General features: G+C 44.3%; 2 protein-coding genes across 10 annotated transcripts in view; both read left to right on the top strand.

The window, feature by feature from the left end:
- The window catches only part of INF2 (inverted formin 2), a 312,339-nt gene extending 304,507 nt beyond the window's left edge, over positions 1-7,832 (top strand). For both annotated transcript variants that reach the window (XM_056493342.1, XM_056493345.1), the window contains exon 23: positions 7,821-7,832. The gene's annotated coding sequence lies outside the window, so the exon portion shown is untranslated. The remainder of the gene's footprint in view (positions 1-7,820) is intronic.
- The window catches only part of CEP170B (centrosomal protein 170B), a 57,739-nt gene that overhangs the window by 26,913 nt on the left and 9,373 nt on the right, over positions 1-21,453 (top strand). For 3 of the 8 annotated variants that reach the window (XM_056493333.1, XM_056493334.1, XM_056493339.1), the window contains exons 7-15: positions 1,832-1,933; positions 2,479-2,955; positions 5,128-5,190; positions 6,058-6,797; positions 8,807-8,992; positions 9,185-9,293; positions 10,731-12,506; positions 15,718-15,967; positions 18,148-18,307. In XM_056493333.1, coding sequence (XP_056349308.1) covers positions 1,832-1,933; positions 2,479-2,955; positions 5,128-5,190; positions 6,058-6,797; positions 8,807-8,992; positions 9,185-9,293; positions 10,731-12,506; positions 15,718-15,967; positions 18,148-18,307 — 3,863 coding nt within the window. The remainder of the gene's footprint in view (positions 1-1,831; positions 1,934-2,478; positions 2,956-5,127; positions 5,191-6,057; positions 6,798-8,806; positions 8,993-9,184; positions 9,294-10,730; positions 12,507-15,717; positions 15,968-18,147; positions 18,308-21,453) is intronic. The other 5 variants (XM_056493337.1, XM_056493338.1, XM_056493335.1 and 2 more) reach the window with 3 other exon arrangements.

Raw genomic sequence — 21,453 nt, forward strand, 5'->3', positions numbered from 1 at the left:
TAAAAATCTATTGTGTGCCCAAAGTGTCTGGTGCTGGTGGAGCAGATCCTGCATGGGGGTATGGGGTCTAATGGGCAAGTTATAGCATGAAAAGAGGATGGTAGGTTTCTTCTAGGCTGTGTGACAGAAGCTCTCAGCCTAGGAGTAACCAAACTTCACTGGAGTAGAGTTCACTGACAACTTTGTGAATAGGTTTTCAAATTCATTTTTCCCCCTCTCCTGTGAGTGGTTTACACATCATCAGTTGTGAAACATATTGCTTGGTAATTCCAATTTATCATGGTGAGAAGTGCTTCCTCCTTTGAACTTTCAAAGGCCGCCTACATAATAGGAACGTGGTTTATCTTCCACGCACTCTGGGCAGGGAGGAGAGTAATACTTTCAGCCTCTTTTGATCCTCAGTGTGAAGGGAGGCTGTGTGGTTAACTTTGAAACACGAAAAGGGCCTGTGGGCTCTATCTGTAAAGCAAAATTTTTGCCTGTGGACTGTCAGTGTATGAGCTTATATATCTGGAATGATCCTAGAACAAAAATATCTGAAGTGGTGGCCACTGGGTCTGTGTAGCTTTAGAAATACTAGCATAAAATCAGGCTGCTTTTTAAATTTGTGTTATTCAATTCCCCTTCCTCTCCTGACTTCCCTTATGCTAACAACTGCTTTCTGTTGTGTCCCTACTAAAGCAGGGAATGCAGGATTGCAGGGCTATTTGAGAGCTGCTTTGCACAGACCAGTGTGTGGTTTGAAAACCATAACCTGAGCAGCAGCTGGCAGTAGAAGCCCAGCTATGGCTCTGGAGCTGGAGCCAGAGTTAAAGACATGGCCAGTTACTGCTGCTATGAGCAGAGGCAGAAGCAGCCTAACAAATCTGGATCTTAACCTCAGCCCCTGACCTATCCTGGTGTTTCTATCACCTCTAGATGAAAGAACAAAAGCTACTTTATTTGCTTCTCTTGAACTATGAAAAAAACGTAGTATTAACTGTACCACACGCAAATTGGCTGTATTCTTTTTGTTTGTTGCATAAACAGCAGCAGCCCAAGGCACTGCCAAAACACAGCCTTGTTTTGTAGGATACAAAATGAGGAGCAGTGGATCAGCTCCACTGAGTGGGCACCAGTTGTTGCAGTGGAGGCCTGATCTTTCAGTGAATGCTCACTGAACAGAGAAATAATGTAAGCCTGGCTCTTCTAGAGAAAATACTCCATGAGAAAATCCTCTGTCCTACAACTGTGCAACTTGGTTTACTATAAGCTTTAAAGAACAAGAGTTTACTGCTTCTTTTTGAACTTATAAGATGGTTTTACCATTTTTCTGAAGTTTGTAATGCTTCAAGAATTTCCTGTTGTGTAATGTGTGTCACAGTGGGAGTGGTAAATAGTGAAAAAAATCCCTAGCCTGGACATATCCAAGGACATGGTGGGGAAAAATGGGTAGAGCTAAAGTCTTCCCAATTAAGGTGAGGAAAAAAGATTTTTCACTTGAATTCCAAGTGAGTTGAAGACAGTTTTGTGGATATCTGTCCTGCCAAAAATTTTCCATTTTGTGTTTATAAGGCTAGAAAGGGACAAAAGCCAGTATCTGGGAAACACAGCTATGAAAGACAATGAAGGGAGATGGAGTTAGTATCTTGCAATAGAATGTAAAAAGGAAAAAAGGGTGAAACAAAGAAAAGCCTGAACTTATTATTATGTGTAATTTGCTGTTGTTATAACTGTGGTATAACAGGTTCATGGTCTCATCTGACCCTGCTGTTTTTCCCTTTTTGGCCTGCGGTTGAACCTGGTAAATTGATGTTTTCTGTGTTAAAGTATTTGCTTATCCTCTTCCTAGAAACGAATACTTATCGCACCCCTCTCTATGGGCAGCCCTCCTGGTGGGGGGAAGATGATGCAAATAACAAAGAGGAGAGAAGGCAAGAGGACCATTACTCAGGTAATGGAGGTTACATGGGGTGGGAGAAGATAGGGGACACAAAATTTTGGCACACTTCTGACATTTACTGTTTGAAACCATCCTGTTTCAAGACTTTTAATTAGTACTTCTTTTTTGTGCTTGTATTTGCACATTCCTGTGTGTAGGTTGCTGCTGCTGAAACTGGAAAAAGGGAGATTTTAAAATGTTTCCCCTAAAATATTTGACTATTTGAAACAGTAGTTGTGGAGTAAATCACATTTTAGAGCTAGTTGTGTAGCTGTATCTGTTTCTCACCTCATCATCCTGGGGAGACTTTTAGTCTTAACACTCGCATTGTTGTCAATCTGTTTTATGGAAGAGGCCTCTTGTTTTCATTTGTGCAGTAAACCTGATGTTTCTATCAAGCATGTGCTCTACTGCACAAAGTGTTTCATTTCAGTGCACACATTTCTGTTCTCTAGCAGAGAGGGGTTGTGATTAGTAGCTCTTCCAAGAAGTTGAAACAAGTGAATTGAGAAGTACTTAAAAAATGTGATTTTATCCTTTTTTTTCTGCTTTTGTAGAGAGATCAAAAGAAATAACCCAACATGAAGAGGAACTGAATGGGAATATTTCTACTTATAGAGATGCCCAAGAACAATCTGTGTTTGCCTTCCGGAGAGAGCCAAGTTATTTTGAGATTCCAACTAAAGAATTTCAGCAGCCATCAAAATCTCCAGAAACACAGGTCCATGAGATCCCAACAAAGGATGTGGATGCTGTGGTAGCCCCTGTGGTACAGAGTCATGCCTCTTTCACCATTGAATTTGATGATGGTACCCCTGGTAAAATAAAGATAAAAGACCATGTAACTAAGTTTTCGCTCAGACAGAGAAGACCCTACAGTAAGGAACCAGCTCACACAGAAGTGATGTCAGCAGAGAGCAAAGTGGCTGACTGGCTTGTCCAGAATGACCCAAGCCTGATGAGAAGGCAGTCTGCAGGAGATGATGTTTACAGTACCAAGAGTGATCTACCAATTCATGTAAGGACGCTTAAAGGTGAGTGAATGTCTTGTCATGTGGACATAGCTCTCTGTTGGCCATGCATATGTGGCCTTTCCTAATAAAATATGAAAACCTTTCTCCTATCAAGGAGAACTGGGCTTAATTATCTCTGCTCCAGCTTTGCAATATGAAGAATATTACTTTAATGACTGTTGATATTTTGAATGCAGCTAGCATGCTCTTCACCTGGCCCTGAAGTCATGTGTGATGTTGGCTTGGGGATGCTAATGTGACTCTTCTACATCTATAGTGCCAGCTCAGCAGTAATTGGTTGAAAAAAAGATTTTGATTTCTGAATGTCTAAAATAATTTCCATATGGTCAGGCAGGCTGATATTTCAGTGAATTTGGTTCTCTTGGCTTTTCTACTGATAGAATGACTTCTCTTTTTAATTGTAGTCCAGAGTAGTCTAAGCATGATCATCCTGCTGTCCTAAGTCTAAGTGTGATCATCTGGTAATGACCACAGCCAGTTGGTTGGACGACAGAAATAGTGCTGACACAGAGACTGTTGGTAGAGTTGAGATACACATGATCCCCAATAGAGGAAATTGTTGTGCTTGTAGGAAAAGGTTTCTTTTCCTAACCTAAAGCTTCTCTGAAATCCTGCTCTGTTCAAAAAGCTTCAGATTTCATGGACCTGTGTCTTATTAAGTGTGTCACTGTGAGGAATTCTTTGAGGATTTTCAAAGGTCTGAAGTTTGGAGCCCAGTTCTTAGAGCAGCTGGTGGGACTTACATAATTCTGATGCAACCTTGAATACATTCTGCAAGATTTATGGTTGCTTGGGTGTCTCTCTTGGGCCATCCACTGAGGAGCTTGGAGGAGAGCGTTCTCACTGCCTTGCCTCTGGAAAAGCTATTGTTTTGAACTGCAGCTCAAGCTGATGAAGTCATACTGAAGATTACCAGACCTACTTATGCTTGAGGTCCTACCTATGTAAGAGCTATACCTTGTTCTCTTTTAAAGGAATATTTGCTTTGCCCTTCTTGGTAAAAAGCCCCAAAACTCATGGTAATATGGATAGTTTTACATCTTACACATCCAGATTGCTGGTTTGGTTACATATTTTTGGGAACCCTTTATGGTCATGAAGATCTCATATTCAGCCATAGGGTTTGGCGTGGCATGGAAATTGAACTATGTTGTTTGCCATTGCTTGGTTCTAGCCCTTCTTGGTAAGGGACAACGTTGAGGTGTTTATTTTCAGTGACTGATGAAAGTTTTTTTTTGATGGAATTTTTTATGTTATTGTCATACTGGATTTTTGGAGAACATTGTCAGGGACAGAAATGTCCTTCAGTAGTTTTGCTCTTTCCTCTTGGAGGGAACTAGAGAGTTGGGCAGCTGTTGCTGCTGTGATGCACAGGAGCACTAGAGTCTGGCTGCATTTACCTGTCTACAGTCCATAAGGCATGGAAAGAAGCTGAGGTAATTCAATACATAATTTGCATATCAAGAAATCAACTCTGGACATTTGATTAAAACATAGAGTGCTGATGGCCTTAGGAGCTGATCCGCCCCTGCTTTGGCAGGTGTCATTTAGCTACGATAGCTGTGCAACGTGTTCTTCTGGTAGGGCTAATTTTGAAGATGTTTTGGAGGCTGCTGCTGGCTGCCTACCAGGTTTGAGTCTCTAGGATCTGAAATGCTCTCCATGGGGGCTATCTAAGTACTATTTGTTCAATTCCAGCAGTGATGTGGTGAAATTAAAGCCTAGTATCAAGACTACAGGGCGTTCAGGTCTTAGCAGCTTGAGGGGATCTGCATGGTGTTCTGCTGGGCATCCATGAGCATGGTGCATGTTTTCCTTGTGTCCTCACCGTTTTGCATTCATCAGAGCTCTTAGTCAAGACCTTTAATTTAAGAACTTTCCCTTCCAAGGGTGAAGCCTTCAGGGCACAATGCAAAGTTTGCTGGCTTTCTTCATCGGTGTATTAGGAAACTCTTCATAGAATTGACTCCTGGGACGAATGGACCTTGCATTAAATTCTAATCTTTTACAGTTAACGTGATATAATAAATGGTCTTCACTCATGAGTCTGGAGAACTTGCCAAGTAGGTTTGAGCAGTTTTCCTTCAAACACGTGGTGTTTTAGCCAGTATATCTTGCTACATATTACAGTGTAGAGCGCAGAGACCTCTTTCCCCGTTCTCCCGATGACAGGTTCCTGGTCGTTGACTGAATCGTGTTGTGTGCCTTCACACCCGTTTCCTTCTCCAAAAAAAGGTTTGTTTTTTGTTTTATTTTTAACTTTCCGTTTTAATTTTAATTTTTTGTTTTACTTCAGCTTACTTTCTGAGAGTCCTGAGCTAAGATGCTGAGGGGCAGGCAGGTACTGATACATAGAGACAGTTGTAAAGATGGTTGTTGCTAACAAAAGTGAAAATAATTATGAACTTAGTTTAAGCTTGGTGAACTGTTGCGTAATGATTTAACCTTTGCTTGGCTGGTGATAGGATGGTGTAACTCATGGGAGCATCATGGTGTGATTCTTGAATCTTCAGGAAGAGTAAAGAATCCTGAAAATTTACTTTTTTGTTAGCCTCTGGTTTATTTACTCTTGTGGAGGAGGGTGGTATGGGTGCTCAGAAGTGCATGTACTTGTAATGCACGGATCTGGTTCTCATTATGGGGATTTGGTTTCATGAGATGCAGTGTGAGGGTTTTGTTTCCTGATCCTGCAGAGATATTTCTACTCTGTAAAAGAGAAAACCCAGTGAGGTGGTCTTGGACTACAGTAATTGGGTAGAATGGCAAAATAATTTCATAATTTTTATTTAAATTGAAAAAAGAAAGCAACAAACATTAGGTATGTAAGCCAATTGCCATTACAAAATCAGAAATCTACAAGGCTGAAACTACTTGAATTCTCTTAAAATAAATAATTTACTTGGTAGCCAACCAGTGGTGAAAAGAGGGATCAGGAGAGAGCCGCCTTCTCTCTTATTTCTTCTGATGGGGTGCAATCCCTGTACCACACAGGTGTATTTGGAGTTTTAAATCTTATAGAAGGCTTTTCTTGTAATTGAAATGATAAATTTCAGGACCACAGCAACTGAGTATGAGGGTCAAACCTCCATACCTTGTTTCCAGGGAACAGGCACGAGGACGGGACGCAGAGCGACACCGAAGACCCCAAGGCGGAGAAGGAGACGCCGGCGGGTGGAGAGCGCCCGGCGGAGCAGACGAGGCTGCAGCGCCAGATGAGGCGTGACCCCCACGAGATGCTGCACAACAAGCAGGCCTTCGTCATCGAGTTCTTCGAGGACACGCCGCGCAAGAAGCGGTCCCAGTCCTTCACCCACAGCGCTCACTCCCAGAGCGACGCGGATCTGAAGAACAAGGTTGAGAAGCGCAAGAACACGTTGCCAGCGGAGAAGCCGGGAAATGCAGCGCCGCCATCCCACCTCACAGCCCAGGTGGGCAAACCCACCAGCAACTCCTGCGGGACACAAAGAACCAGCTCCTTCAAGAGGGAGAAGACGGAGGATCGGATCAGCTCTTCATCCTCCTCTGCTCCCAGAGCCAAAAGTTACGGGAGCGTTGGGAGGAAGTCGAAAATGGCTCAGGATTTTATGGCTGAGTACTTGCGTGAGACTGCTCAGTCCGGGAAGCCAAGCGCCGAGAAACCAGCCCCTGTGCCCGTGCCAGTAGCTCCACGTGTGGTTATATCCTCAGAACCAGAGCCTGCCTCTACTCCACCTCCTGAGGTGAAGTCTGCCCAGGGCAGGAGGAACGATGAGGAAGACAGTGTAAGTGAGACAGGCACGTACACCATTGAGACAGAGTCGCAGGACAAAGAGGTGGAGGAAGCACGAAAAATGATAGATCAGGTAAATGCTGCTCTTCTGTGCTTGAGCTGGGGGCTGAAGCCTTGCAGGGCCTAAATTAACTGTTGCCATGAAGGGATGCAGTTGGGTGCTTCAGGGCTTTATAGTTAGGGGTGGAAAATCATCCTGGGTGACCTGTTCTGAGGATAGGCCCCAACAAACTGCGACGCTCATCTTTAAAAAATCCCATCAAAACAACAAAATTACAAACAAACAAAAAACCGCAGAGTAAAAGAAGGCAAAATATGCCCACGGCAAAGGGCTGCTTGCTTAAGAAATGGAATTTGGAGGCAAAAGTGAGAGAGTGGGTTTGCCATCTGTTTAGAGGAAAGGCAACACCTGAATAAAGATCAGGCTGATCCTGCTGACAGCTGTGGCTGGGAGCAGCTCTGCTCTCTAGGACTGCTCCCAAGCCTCTGCCTTGGCATTGCATCACCTCCTGCCCACTGTTATGAAGGTAGGAGCTGTGGCCCATCACTGATGCATCATCCCATGGCAGGCCACAGGAAATGCCAAGGGCTGGTGCTTACAAGCCTTAGTGGCAGATGTTTCTGTATTTGGCTGTGGCTGATTAGAAAGGCAGTGCTTGCTGTCAGGGCAAGCGGCAGCTGGCTGAGATTGCAAAGGGTGTGATCTAGGGCAAAGGCAATCACAGATGGATCAGTACTTGTTTGGATTTTGCACAGTGAATGATTGCTTAAAAAATAACTTCAGAGATGAGGTAGGCTTAAGAAGAACCCACCCAACTAACCAACCGCAGGGCAAACCAAAGTTTGGCTGATTTTCAGGTTTAACTCTCATCTGCGGTCTATTATGAAAACAAAACTGGCAAGTTGTTATGAAGATTTAGTGAAATGTAGTCAGGAGGAGGCAAGGTTTAAAGGAAGCCTTAATTGAACCTGACTTTAGAGCTTTGTATAGAGTGTTTATGAGCCTGGATGTAGCTTCTCTCTTTTGTTTTTTTTACATTTGTTCCTTACATCTTGTTTGAAATGTGATCGGAAGCTTTCAGGGCACGGTATTTAGGTCACAGCAAGGTCCTAGACCTGACATTAGAGGACTTAATTGTTTGGTGGGAAAGTTCGAGGGAAAATGCCACAAAAATAGAAATATTTCTGAAGAGTAGTCTTGGCAGCCGTGTGATTCTGGCAGAAAAACTGGACAACTTATGGTCCTGACTGTGCCATGGACTTGGTGCAGTGCAGACCTGCCACTGTGAACCAGCTGATAACTGAACCTCAGTGTTTCTGTCCAGGAAGAAAGAAAATGAATTCTGGACTTGCTTAGGTTTTGAAGTGTCTCTGTTCTTTATTCCTCCACCACTGCAAGCACATTCTTTTGCCAGCAGTAAGAGTGGAGATCTTTATGGCCGTCTCTGTGCAGCCAAGGCACCCTCTGTGGTGCTATCTTCCTCTGAACTTCTTGCAGTCAAGTGGGAGGAACAAGCTCTTCTGAGGCATGAGTCTAAGTCTCCCCCCACAGGAAGGCTTCCTTATCTTCAGGGGGAATCTGTCTAGTGAGCTCAAACACTCACCCATCTCAGAGGTGCATCCTTTCCCAGTTCCTTGTGGCAGTGCAAGGCTGCTTTCCTCAGCCCACTCACAGCTACAGTCTATGAAAGGCACTGGGGATGGAGCTTTCCCATTTTCTCTGTCTGAATCTTCATGAATGAGCTGGTAAATAGCTTTCCTGACATTCATCCTAAATTTCTCTGGGCTGAAAAAGAACTCCTTTTCAGTGAAAGTTACTGCTGTGAAAGGCAACACCCCTAAATAATGAGGGTGAGAGGAAAGGTGGGTGTGAGTGAAATTCTATGATTAAGTATATTTAAAGCTGCTGCTGTGAAGTAAGGAAGAAAATTATTTACATAGTTTGCATGGAAGCATTGGCAAGTGTTTTTGGCCCCTTGGGATCATAGTTTGTGTGTGACTAATGTTTCACAGATTTGGATTTTTGACTAATGTTTTTCTGTTTTCTTGCATATTAATATTCCCATGCAAACATCTTTTCAGGTTTTTGGCGTTCTTGAATCACCTGAATTTTCCAGAATCTCTTCAGCTTTTAGACCAGTAATTAAAGGTGAAAAAGATGACTCGGGTTCTCAGCATCTAATCACTGAAAATGGCACTAGTCAGAAGTCACCCTTGCTCCAGGCATTTTCCTCAAAAGCTGTGAATGGGTCTCAGGCTGAAGCACAGGTATGGGCAGTCCAGGTGGATTTCCTGGGATGGTGGAGGTGTACATGTGTTTTCTGTCTGGATGTAAATGGGATGTGTAGCTTGATTTCTGTTTTGAACAGACTGAGTGATGTCAGTATGAGAGGAGAGATTTTGTGGCTAAGATTTTTTGTACAAACCCTCTTTCTGACTATCTTCCCCACCTTGTTGTAGATGTGTGCGGCATCTCAAGGGAGTCAGAAGTGGGTGTCAAGGTGGGCAAGCCTTGCAGACAGTTACTCTGACTCTGGATCTGCCTCTGGGCAGGGTGATGGAAGTACAGGTAAGTCTTACCCGACACTGCAGTTTGAGGGTAGCTGATTCTAAACCAGGATGGTTGAAGAAGGAGAAATTAAGGGTATTTATACATCTGGCTGTAGCTTATTCTATGTTTTAGCTACAGTAGTTGGAGATGGGAAGCAGAGAGTGAATAGTTCCCAGTAGACTGAAGACAGAGAGAGCCTCTGGTTTGCCTTTTGGAGTTATTCAAGAGATTCTTAAATATTAGGTTTGACATAACTAAAGGGGACTTGGGAAGGAGAAAGCTTGTAAGGGCTTTGGGTGTTAACTAGCCCCAAGCTGTGATTCTTTAGACTTCCTTATAATGTCAGATGAAAACCCTTTGCACATAGCCTTGGAGTTAGTTCCTGACTTGCATGTTTTTTGTGTGTTTCTCCTGTGTCTGGCTATGCTGAGAATTTAGGCTGTTCTGGGGTTTGCTGTTGAGTGGAAGATTTAAAGGATGGACATCAGCATAGAAAACTAGATATTGTGGGAGAGAATTGAAATTGGAGGATGTCAGACTCCTGTCATAACATGGAAGACACCCTACAGACCCTGTGGTCTTCTTGGTGTGTGAGAAAAGGAAAAAAGCACTTTGTTGGCTTTTGCAAATGTTTTCAAGTTTTTTGGTTGGGATTACTAGTCATACTGTCTTGCCATTGACAACTATCAAATAAGGATTAGGAGAAAACTTTGTTTCAGAGATTATTGCCACTGTTTTCACACCATGTAGGATACCTAACTCCTGGAGTGCTTGCAATATTACCATAGCCAAATAACCAGTTATCCTGGTATTTAAAGGTGTTATCAGATATGGAGGCCAGGCCAGCAGCATGGGAGAAATAGGAATGCTCTTTCTATGGAGTTTTTCCCTGCTGATAAGCCCACACAGGCTGGGGCAGCAAGCTCTAATTCAGAGCCTCTTGATTATTACAGGGTCTTTCTCCTGGGGCTTTGCTTTGGGATATTAGTGTAGAAGAACTTGTACAGTGAAAAACACCATCTGTTTAGTCAAATGGGCCATGTTGTTTAGAATGGCACTTAAAACACTGCATCACTGATGTCTGATGGCTTTTCATCTCATTCCTGTGGCCTGATTGATGCTAAATGCCAGCAATGTCATTATCCTCCACAGTGCTTGTACTGAGAGGTACATTATGGGAGAATGAAGCTGACATACTACCTTGAGAAGGGAAGGTGTTGAGCAGTGTGATTCAGCAAAGGAATTAAGTTTAATGTCTGTATTGATAAACCCAAGGGAGCAGGGACCAGCCAGGCCCTGCTGATGTTCATATTACATAAAACCTTAATTCTAAGCACATCTTGTGAGTGCTTTTATGGACTTGCATTTTGCAGGATCCAGCTCTTCTTAAGCAAACAAATAAATAAGTGGCACAGATTTACAGTAATTGATTATTTTCCACTTAACTTTCTTCAGAAAGCGGGGTACCCCCAAAACCAGGGGAACCAGAAAACTCTGTGCCCTCGAGAACAAGGCGCCTTCTTCCCCAGCTCCCACCCAGTGATAAATCAGACAGCCCCACTCCCACGGTCCTGGTGTGCCAGGAGTCCTATTCAGAGGTCACCAAGAGAACTGTTGTGAAGGATCACTGTGTGGAAGCCTATGGCGATTCCAGCAGCCACCTCTTCATCCAAGAGGACCTGGATCCCGATAGCCTCAGCGATGCCAGCAGATCAGATGATGGCTTCAGCACAGAAAAAGGCAAGAAATATAAAGAGAACAGCAAAATGCTGGAGCAGATGAGGGAAGACAGTAGATCAGAGAGCCGGCAGCCAGGAGCCTCCCGGATCTCTCACGTGAGAGCTGTGAGTGAGCCAGTTTCTACTTCATTCTACATTGGTGATGACAGCAGTGATGCAGGGGTTCCCTCCAAGCTCTCTCTGAGTGTGTCCCACATTCGTGCAGACAAGGACAGCAAGGATCCGGAGTTTTCCTTCAAGTGTGCTGGCACACCAGTTTCTGGAAAGCCGCCGGTCAAAGATGTTAGTGCTTATATAAATACGGCTGGAAAAGTTGTCATTTCCCTTCATCAGAGTCTTCCTCAAGATCAAGAAAACACATCAGGAAAGGAAACGGCATCTTTTGTTAGACAGGAAAGTTTTACCAAAGATAAATCAAGCAGTGGTGTTCCTCAAAATAAACTCCCACATATTTCAAGCCATCCTCTGCTTAAAGACTTAGAGGCTGTTCGGTCAACTCGTATGGACTTTAGTCAGGACACTCATCTTCTGCTGAAGGACACTGAAACTGCCTTGGCAGCACTGGAAGCCAAATTGCTTGGTCAAAGCCAACAGCTGGAGCCCTCAGAAACTGCTGGTCAGCTGGAGGACTCCTTGTCAGGGGACTCAGATGTGGACACGGCCAGCACAGTCAGCTTGGTGAGCGGCAAAAACGTCCCAGCAAGTGCCCCAAAACGCAAAGCAGTCGTGAGCTTGCAGAAGGAGAAATCTTCCTCCACGCCGTCCATCCAGGAGCAGTGTGGGCAGCCCAGCGCTCGGGACAGGCTGACGGAGAAGAGGAAAACACAGGCACCAGAGGCACCAAACCGAGCAGAGGCCGCCAAACGCTTCCAGATGAAGCGGAGCGCTGGGACTCGAGGGTCACTCGACTTCACAGATGACGAGAGAAGTTCAAACTCGCCCTACCTGCCAGTCCCAGACGCGGTCGTGTCTGACCACGAGCACTCGGTAGCCCGGCCTGTTCCCAGGAGGAAACCTTACACTCAGGCCACCAAGGAGGAGCAGAGCAAAACGACCTCGAACGTGCAGAAAATCCAGCAGGTTCTCACCCGGTCCAACAGTTTATCCACCCCCCGGCCCACGAGGGCCTCAAAGCTGCGCCGTGCCCGGCTGGGAGACGCTTCGGACAACGAATGCGTGGATGCTGAGAAAGCAGCCTCCAGCTCGGACGCCGCTGCTCAGGGCACCAAGCAGCCCACAGAGACAAAGAAGCTGTCCCGGCTGGACATCCTGGCCATGCCCAGGAAACGGGCAGGGTCCTTCACAGTGCCCAGCGACTCGGAGGCGGCGCAGTCCAGGACGGGGTTTTCGGGCCGCAGCGCCGACTCCTATCGGAAGACGGGTGTTTCAGAGGTGAGAGCTGCAGCCAGGAAAACAGCAGCTGCTGCCTCTGCCAAGCAGCCTTTCAGCAGGACCCGTTCAAGCAGTGTCAAGTATTCCTCCTCATCATCCTGTAAGTGCTCTTGCTGTATTTCTCCCCTCTTCCCCTGTTTCTGACTTGCAGGCTGCACATGGTTGCTGAGGATTAGTATCACAGTAGTAGAGGTGCTGCCTTGGTCAGTACAGAAGTCTGCAATAATGAGCAGCACAGATGTTGAGATTTCCTGTGAGTGTGGAGACAGCACAGCACTCTCATACTCAGTGAGATAGTATTGAGGTGATTTCTGTGAGGATACTACAAATAGCTGGTTTTTTTTATCTTCAGTGGTTTTGTTTTTTGATCAACCAGTTGCCATTTGACAGTTGGCCATAGTTTTGTTTAAAAGTGCTAGTGCGATAAGAAATTCTGTTCTGCTTTACTTGTAAGATTCAAAGTTTTCTCCAAGAGAGCTTATAATGGTGTTGGTGGCAGCTGATGTCCAAGGTGGCAGGTTTGAAGGCAGCTGAAACAGGAGAACAAGAAATAAATGTCCCTGTGTTGTGAAAGGTGTTCCCTTGCTCTTCCTGTAAATGTAGATGCAGAGCTGGGCGCTGCATGTTGATTGTACCAGGAGATTGACACTTCTGTGTATTTTCACTCACTTTTGCCATAGATAAGGCAGGTTCACAGTTGTGATTCCCATGGGGAAGAGGTTGTCCTGTGGTTGATCACTCAACAGACCCTTGAAATACCAGCATTTGTCATACTGGAATCAGCCTTCAGTTAAAGAAGTGGGACAATTCAGATGGCAACTCTAGGATGGTAATTGGTAATAAGAGATGTGTCTGAAACCTTTGGTCTAAGTTCAGGTTTATGCATGTAGCCCTTGATGTGCCACAGACGTGACAAAGCAGATGTGTTTGCATAGGATTTTAGGAAAAATTGGTAGCCAGAGGGACAGGAAGAATCCCTTTGGATGGATTTCTCAGTCCTGTTGCGAGGAATGCTCCTTTTCAGCAGTTTCGTGATTTTGTAAGGGGTCTTGGAGTTCTGGATGTGTCGTTTGATAGTTTAATATATTGTCATACAGCTGAACTATTTATCACTCTAGCAGTATTCATTTTTATTGCATGCTAAAAATGTTGTTTGCTGCTTATTTTGATTTGGATTGTTTTAGTGCGTTCAGCTTCATCTTTAATTTTAGTGATTTTTTTTTTTCTTACACACTTGTATATGCATGTAAATCAGAATGTGATTAAGCTAAAAGAGTATGTACAGTCTATTCTCTTGCCTTTTTTTGAGATGATGCTATTATTAACTTCTTGTTCAACAATAACAAATTTAAAGCAAGATAATGCGCTCAGAGTTTTCCGAACAGGAGGTGCTTTTTGCACACCCTCTGCCTTTGGACCACAGGCTTCAAATCATTCGGAGAAAAATGATAAGTGTTGGCCAGTTCTTTATTCAAATGAATTGGTTTTTGATTTCCACAGCTCTGTAGCAGTGTGCTAACACCTTTCCTTGTCCATAGTTGCAGCAGATGATGCTAATCCTTCCTCTGAATTAGTCGCTCTTAAAATACTAACCTCCTAATTCCTTGATAGGGTTGTGAACCTTGTGCAAGCTCTAAGTACATCTGGTACATTTCGAGCTTCATCGTGCTTGCTGTTGTGTGATGCATGCTCCTGTACTAATGCTGTTATAGACATAGCAAGTCAGCAGCTAGAACTCCCTTCCTGCAGCAAGAGTGACATGTTGTTAAACTGGACTATTGCACTGTGCCATCAAGACTTTTTTTAGCATGATACAGCAACCTTTGAAAGCATCGAGTGTCAAGCCTAGGGGATAAGGAAGCAGATGTGGCTGATTTATTTCAGGAGTTCTTAGTGTTTAGCTAATCACAGGAGTTCCCAACTCTCCCGCTGGGAGAAAGTTAATCTTTCTAGTGGAGGAACAGCATGAGCTGTCTGCCCATGAGACAAGAAATGCCAGTTTATTGTTGGGCCATCTGAAGTAGCTTTCTTGTGAAAGTCACAGATAACATCAGAAGTTACCAGTTCTGGAAGCCAAAGACCTGTCTTCCATGCTCCTCTTTGTACACAATTTGTTTACTCAGGGTAATTTAAATGATACTGAGGCAGCTGATTCTGATTTCCCTTGGTGTACAGAGGTGGAAAATGAGTCTCATCATTTTAAAATTGGTGTTCAGTGACAGGGTGACCTCTTGATTCTAAAACTGCATAAAAAAAAAAAAAAGAGATACAACTCTATGAATTGAATGTGAGCAAATTTATAGTTATTTTATATATATATAAATTCTAAGACAAGGCATTGTTACAGCTATGAGTGAGATAGCAATGTCTAGAAATACTTCTTTCACGATACAGTAATTATCTATAGTTTCTACATTCATCTTACACGCCAAATTAGTTGGTTTTGTTTGTATGATGTACAATGCTGGCTTGATTCACCTATAGTGCTTCAGTGTAAGGCATGTCTTGGTAACACAGTGAAGTTTTTCGGTGTTGTAATTCTAAATAACTCATCTGGTTCTGTGTTTGGTGGGTCTTCATTCTCCAGGGATGGACAGAAAGGAATGAAGCAGTACCTGCAGAGAGTATAGTGAGGCAGCAAATATTGGGAGCCCAGTTTTCAAATGACACTCTGACATTTCTCATGCAAGGAAGACCTGGGTGTCTACAGATCTGCGGAACAAGTTGGGATAAGGGGGCAGCTTCCACTTGGCTCCAGGGCTTGGAGCCAGTCCTGACTGTGAGCACTTTCTCCTAGAGTGTCATTAATGGTGAATTGCGAGGCAGAAGGTGAACAAGGGGTGTGGACTCTTGCAAATAACACCAAGCATCAGTCTACTCCTCACTCAAAAACCCCTCCTTCTGCTTGTACTTGAAGCTAATTAGAAAGTTATCTGCAGGCTTGAAAATTGGGCTCTCATTAGAAAAGGACTTCTGTGGGACTATGAGGAGTCTGAAATGTGTGCTACTTACACACAGAGCTTCTGTGCATGGCAAGTCAAGTCTGTGGTAATAATTTACTGCAGTGGAGGCGTTAACACAGTCATTATGATTTTCCATTGGAATTTCCCACTCCAAATTTGTACAGTGAATGGGAGCCATAGAGGGGCTCAACTTTGAAACAAGCTCAGAGAATGTGGTGTTTTAACTTAAGATCTGCACAGAAACTCTCCTTTCCTTGTGCTCTTGGGCTAGTTTTGTGTTACCTTTCAGCCTTTTGTAGTTACTCTTAACTACTGTCCTCGGTCTGAAACCAATTCATTTTTTATAAGCATCAAGGCGGAGACCACAGGGTTCAGATTATACTTCCACTTCGGAGGAGGAATATGGCTCAAATCACAGCTCCCCTAAACACAAACGCTCCCATACTTCAACAGCCACACAAACACCGAGGATACGTGGCTCTGGGCTGGGCAAGCAGAAACACAACGGCAGAGAAACGGATGATGATGAAGATTTTGATGACAACCCTGACCCCTACAACTTCATGGCGCAAACAGCAGAGATAGCAGAAATAGCCAGGTGAGGTGGGGCTTTATCTGTTAACCCACATGTTGAAAATGGGTTATTTTCTCCTTGGGGTTCAAATCAAACCCAGATGTGGGGGTAGAAGGAGAGACTTTCTCCCGTTGTGTGCTCACATGTCCTTTATACATGAACATTGGCTTGGAAGGTTTTCATGAACCTTTACAGCCTGGATGTTGCTGGTTGTACCTTGTATCTACTTCTTGTTCGAGCTGTAGGAAGTCTGTCTGTTTATACCTGCATATATCTGCTCTCTGCTGGAAGTCACAGTGTGTGTGTGTGGTGTGGTTGGTGTGAACTCTCCTAATTCTCTGCACAGGATGTCAAATGGATTAGCAAAGACTGAATATGTAAACTGTTGAAGCTGCTTTGCCTGAAGCTGGTGAGGGAGCAGTAAGAAATAGCTGCAGGACAGAAACTTCTTTGCTTGGCACAGCTGAATCTGAACCTGTCTAGACCTTGTGTATAAATGAATCGTTGCTTAGCTGGATATCCCTGGATACGGTACTTGCTGTGTACTGGTGGTCTGATGGTTGCCTGGAGGACCTCAGCAATAAAGCAAATAGATTCTTTTTTTAAACAGTGGCATTTGAGGTTTGTCATCTCTAATATGCAACTGTGTTATGCCAACTTTCCAGAAATACTGGTCTTCCATTGTACTGGCCATACTTGAAATACTTTTGCCTGAGGAAGCTGCCTTGTGTCTGCTTTTGGCCACATCGCCCTCGCCACTGCCACGCTCACCTCGACAGGGCTTTTCTTGCTGAAAATTGCTGTCAAGCTGCTCAAAAGTGTGTCAGCCTTCAAACCAGGCTGCTCTACCTGTGCTGCACGAAGAGTGTGTGTGAGAGACGCTGGCTTCCCTGGCAGCAGCACTCCCAGCACCGGGGAGCGCTCGGCTCTCAGCTGCTATAAATAAAGGGTTGCGTCAGACCCGTCTGGCTGCACCGTGCAGGGCTCTGTCACCGAGTCTGCCTGCTAATTGCAGTTCTGATTTCCCTTGCTGCTCCCGAATTAACTGGGAGGGGTTTAGAGGAGGCAGGGAGAGTTAAAAGGGAAAATGCCACTTGTTTACAGTACTGAATCACATAATGGAAGTGTTTGGTGACAGCTCTATCCAAACCAGCATGGAGAGGGGTTACCTTATGCAGGCAGCTCAACCTGCATTTTATTAGTTCAACTGTGCATTTTCTTTCCAAGGAAATGTTTTGATGAACTGACAGTTTTATCACATTGCTTGTTTTCCTTGTGGGTCCCTTTCAACTTGGAATATTCCATAATAATTTTTTTTTGGTTGGGTGGGGTGTTTTGGTTTATTTTTTGGTTGGTTGTTTTGGTTTTGTTTCTTTTATTAAAAGAAGACAGTTGTTTCAGATGAAGCTGAGCAGCTGTAAGATTATTTTTTCTTCTTGGAAGTTTTCCTTTGAAATTACCACAACAGCTACTTCTGGTGTGAAGGGGTTTTTTAAAGCTCTGCTACCAACAATGCAGAGACTTAGGAATTGTTTTTGAGCTTTAGAGCAAATAGAGCAAAGTGCTGCCAACACTGAGTGTTAACTGGACACCTGTCAAGGGGCTTGAAGTTTCAAGACTTGGTTTCTGAAAACCAGATCCCTGTAAGGTATGCCATGCTTACCCTCATAATCCCTCAGCTCTTTTGGAGAATGTGGAGGCATATTGTGATTTTCAGTCTACAGCCCACAAGGAAAAGGAAAGAGAAATTGAGGCTTTTTTCTTTAAGTAAAAAAAAATAAAAAAATTCCCTTGTATGTACTTTTTAATGGAAAACAAGACTGAAGAAGACAAATTAACTGTATTGTATTAAAAAAAAACAAACAAAAAAGAGAAAGAAGTAGAGTGAATGGGTGGGGGAGAAATAGCATAAAATTTATTTATGGATTGTCTCCAGTACTTTCTGGCAGTCTGTAGTCACTAGAATTTGCTTTATATCAATTCTCCAGTTTGAAGCTTGATTCAGTAAGGAAGGGGATTTATTTTGCATGCAGCCAAAACGTTCCTCAGCATTCTGCCAAGGTACCCCAAAACCCTGCTTGCCCTAGCCTCTGCTGTGGCTATAGTTCCCACAGACCTTTTGTGGCTCCTCTTTTTATATTTTATGAATATGAGGCATGTTGTACTCTGTTCCTAATGGTTCTGCTTCGTTGCCTGTGCTTTAGGCTGAGCCAAACCTTGGTGAAGGATGTGGCCATCCTTGCTCGAGAGATCCACGATGTTGCTGGAGATGGGGACTCGCAGAGCTCCTCGGGGACGGGGCCCAGCCCCTCCCTCGGCTCCGTGCCCAACACTCCGGCTTCCACCATATCCGCGAGGGAAGAGGTGAGCTCTGGAATCACAGACATCCCTGCTCGGTGCCAGGAGGTACAGAGGCCATGGCTGGGGTGGGGAACCAGGGCAGCAGCCCCAGTTGCTGCAGCACTGAAAAACCTTGGTTCCTTGTCCTCCTAAAAAGCACCTCCAGAAAGACCAGCTGCAGCCTGTTAAGGGTGCTCTTTAGTTTGTCCTCTGTGCCACAGCCAGCCTTGCAAGATAGGGGAATCATATAATTTCCTAAGGCTCTCAAGGCTTCTGTTTGGACACTGGTCCCTGAAATTTGCATCTGAAGAACAGGATGGAGGGGATGTGTTTGTGCTGCTGTGCCAGGCAGCCAGAACCTTCCCCTTTGTTTCATACAAGGCACTGACTGTGTGCTGGCTGCATGCTGTGTCAGCTGTGTGTTTGGTACCTCTGCTGTGTCCTTTGTGCCAGGACTGTCAAAATGCTGTGCAGGTGTTGCTTGAATCCCTTTCCTCCATCTGAGTATTGATGGAAGAGGGCAGGGACTCTGGGAGCTGGGCAGGGAGGCAGGCAGGTAGCTTGGGAAGTGCTGTTCCCCAGCCCTTCAGTGAAGCTGTGGCTTTTTCCCAAATTGTGTAGCACAGTTTGTCTGTAGCACTAGGCTGGGAAGGAGAGAGGCAATTTCTTAATTTGGTAAACCAGCTGCAATGCAGGGACCAGCTCAGCTCAAATTTGGTTGCAAGGTCACCAGGAGGCTTCAGCTGCTAAAGCAAAATTGCCTTTCCTGCTTTAAAATCCACATTCCCTCCTGTGTACCACCAGTGAGGGCTTTAAAAATACACAGCTCTCTGCTGGTCGGATGGTTCCCTGGCCCCCTGTTGTTATGAGAATTGCAGACCCATCCCAGGCAGGGTTCAAAGCTGAGACCAAGCCTGTTACTCTGCCAAGAGAGTCCTTGGAGGCCCTGTGACCCTGCTGTGATCAGCACTAGAGGTGCAAAGCAGAAGTTTAGGGAGATACCCAGAAGATCAGGCGAGTGTGGCTGTGGTTGTGCTAAACCAAGGTCAGCTGCAGCCTGCTCAGGGAGAGGCTTGTCCTGGGGCCTTTTGGAGCCAAAGTGCACAAATGTTTCGCAATAACTGCGGGCTCTGAGATAAAGTGTTTTATTGCTTTGTTTCCTTGCAAGTGCCACACCTGCCAAGCTGTCTTTTGTATTTTTCTTTACAAGCTGTAAAGGTGACATGCCTACTGTACTTCTGACTTGCAAATGCAACATTTTATTCTCAGAAAAGTAGGAGAGGAAGAGCAGCATCCCAGCTTTTTTCTTGGAGTGCCACTGAAAGGTTCAACCATAAGTTAGTTCATACAGAGGAATGTTCCCAGCTACTAGAGGAAGACACCTGCAAGATAGTGTTTCTGCTCTGTGCAAAATGACAGGCTCCAAAGCGTGATGATGAATAGCAGAATCACAAACCCGGGATTGCTCGGACCTGGGTGAGGGTTTCTCTGTGGCTTTGCAGTGCTGCTGTGTGGGACATGCCAGTCAGTCCCTCACAACAGTCAGGAGAGCAAATTCAGGACTGTCACACTGTAGGGAATACTCCTGGCAGTGCCCACTGCTGGAGCAGTTTTTGAGATCTTAGAGTGGTGTGAAGGATGAAGCACTGATGGGAGCCTGTCAAGAGAGTTCAGGAGCCATAACCTTTGGTGTATTCAGGTATTGGCTGAAAACACTCTAAAGGCTTCTAATGAGATTTCCTCTGAGCAGGAGTGGATATCAGCATGATTTCAGCAGGGCCAGTACCTGGCAGGCCATTTGAGTTACACCCAAAATGTTGCAGTGCATCAGTGTTGCTGCATTAAGTTATTGATGGCCAGGTTCCACCAGCAGGGCTTTCTGTTGGCAGTGCTGAGATGTGGAGCTGGGTCCTGAACAGCTTGGGATCCCAAACAGTGAAGCTTAGGGGTCTTGTTAGCAATGCCAACAATATAAACTGGTGGGAATTTAATAAACAGACACCTCATCTTTGGTACTGGAGCAGATTCAGCACCATGCACTGCCACACCTGCTTCCCACAGTCTTAAGTGTTGTTGAAACTGTGCTGAATTAATAATTTTGTATGGATGCAGAGAATTGTCTGAAGGTCATTGTGTGTGATGCTAAGCACTGTGAATTTTGTGAGTGTTTCTCAACTTTGTACTAATATTCTAGGAAAGAACATAGTGATGAGAAATAGCTATGGTTTTAATACTAGTATATTGAAACACCTGATAAAAGAAATTATGTGCATAAGAAAAGTTTTCTGTGTGTGGCTGTCTCTTATGCTGCTCTGGCTTATGCACTGTTGTATGCCATTCTGCATTATAGAACTAAATATTTATATCTATTCCAAAAAAAGTGGGGGAGAAAGCACGAAAAAAAAGTACTGATACTGGAATCACTTTTGAGTGTTTAATACTTTACCAGAAATGTCATTTGGGACCAGTGTGTGGCTCAGCCTCAAATGAACTGCTTTTTAAATTACTTTTATTAAGAAGCTTGGGTAAAGTTTAAATGAAGAGTATCCTCTTATAAGTTAAGGTGGAGCCTTAGATTTAAACCTTATTCTTCATATTCTGTCCTTTCAGGTTCAGTGCTGGCTTGGATGTTTGCCAGGGAGGCTTTCCATTTCCTCAGTGCATGTTTGGGGTGGTTTTATTTTGTTTTTCTAGCCTCAGCTGTATAGTTTATGATAAGATAGATTCTTGGCGTACAGAACTGAGTACTGCTACAAATTAGGCAAATTTAAAAAAAAAAACAAAAAACCAACAGACAGAACAAAAGAAAGAGTTCAGCAAGGGTGAAACCTTCATGATTTACTAAAGCCTTGGGTTGTTTGGGATGCCTTGTTTTGTGGGTATGTAGGTTTTGCAGGGCTCAGCCATCAAACTTAAATCTCAGCTGCTGCAAACACAGGCAGGTTGGGTCATCCCAAATCACTGACTCCTGCGAATTTTAACCCTGCATAAAATTCTTTTGGCAAGTCATTTTTGAAAAAAAGTTGATAATGATGTAACAAAAACTAAAGGGCCTGATTAAGGTTGTTAAGTTGTTGTGTAACATGCTCAGTATGAGTGTTGGTACCACAAGAGGAAATGGTTACAGGTGTGACAGAACAGAAAATGTGAGAACAGAACAGGTCACGTAC

Source organism: Oenanthe melanoleuca, chromosome 5, assembly GCF_029582105.1.
Source record: "Oenanthe melanoleuca isolate GR-GAL-2019-014 chromosome 5, OMel1.0, whole genome shotgun sequence".
In the NCBI taxonomy this organism is placed as follows: domain Eukaryota; kingdom Metazoa; phylum Chordata; class Aves; order Passeriformes; family Muscicapidae; genus Oenanthe; species Oenanthe melanoleuca.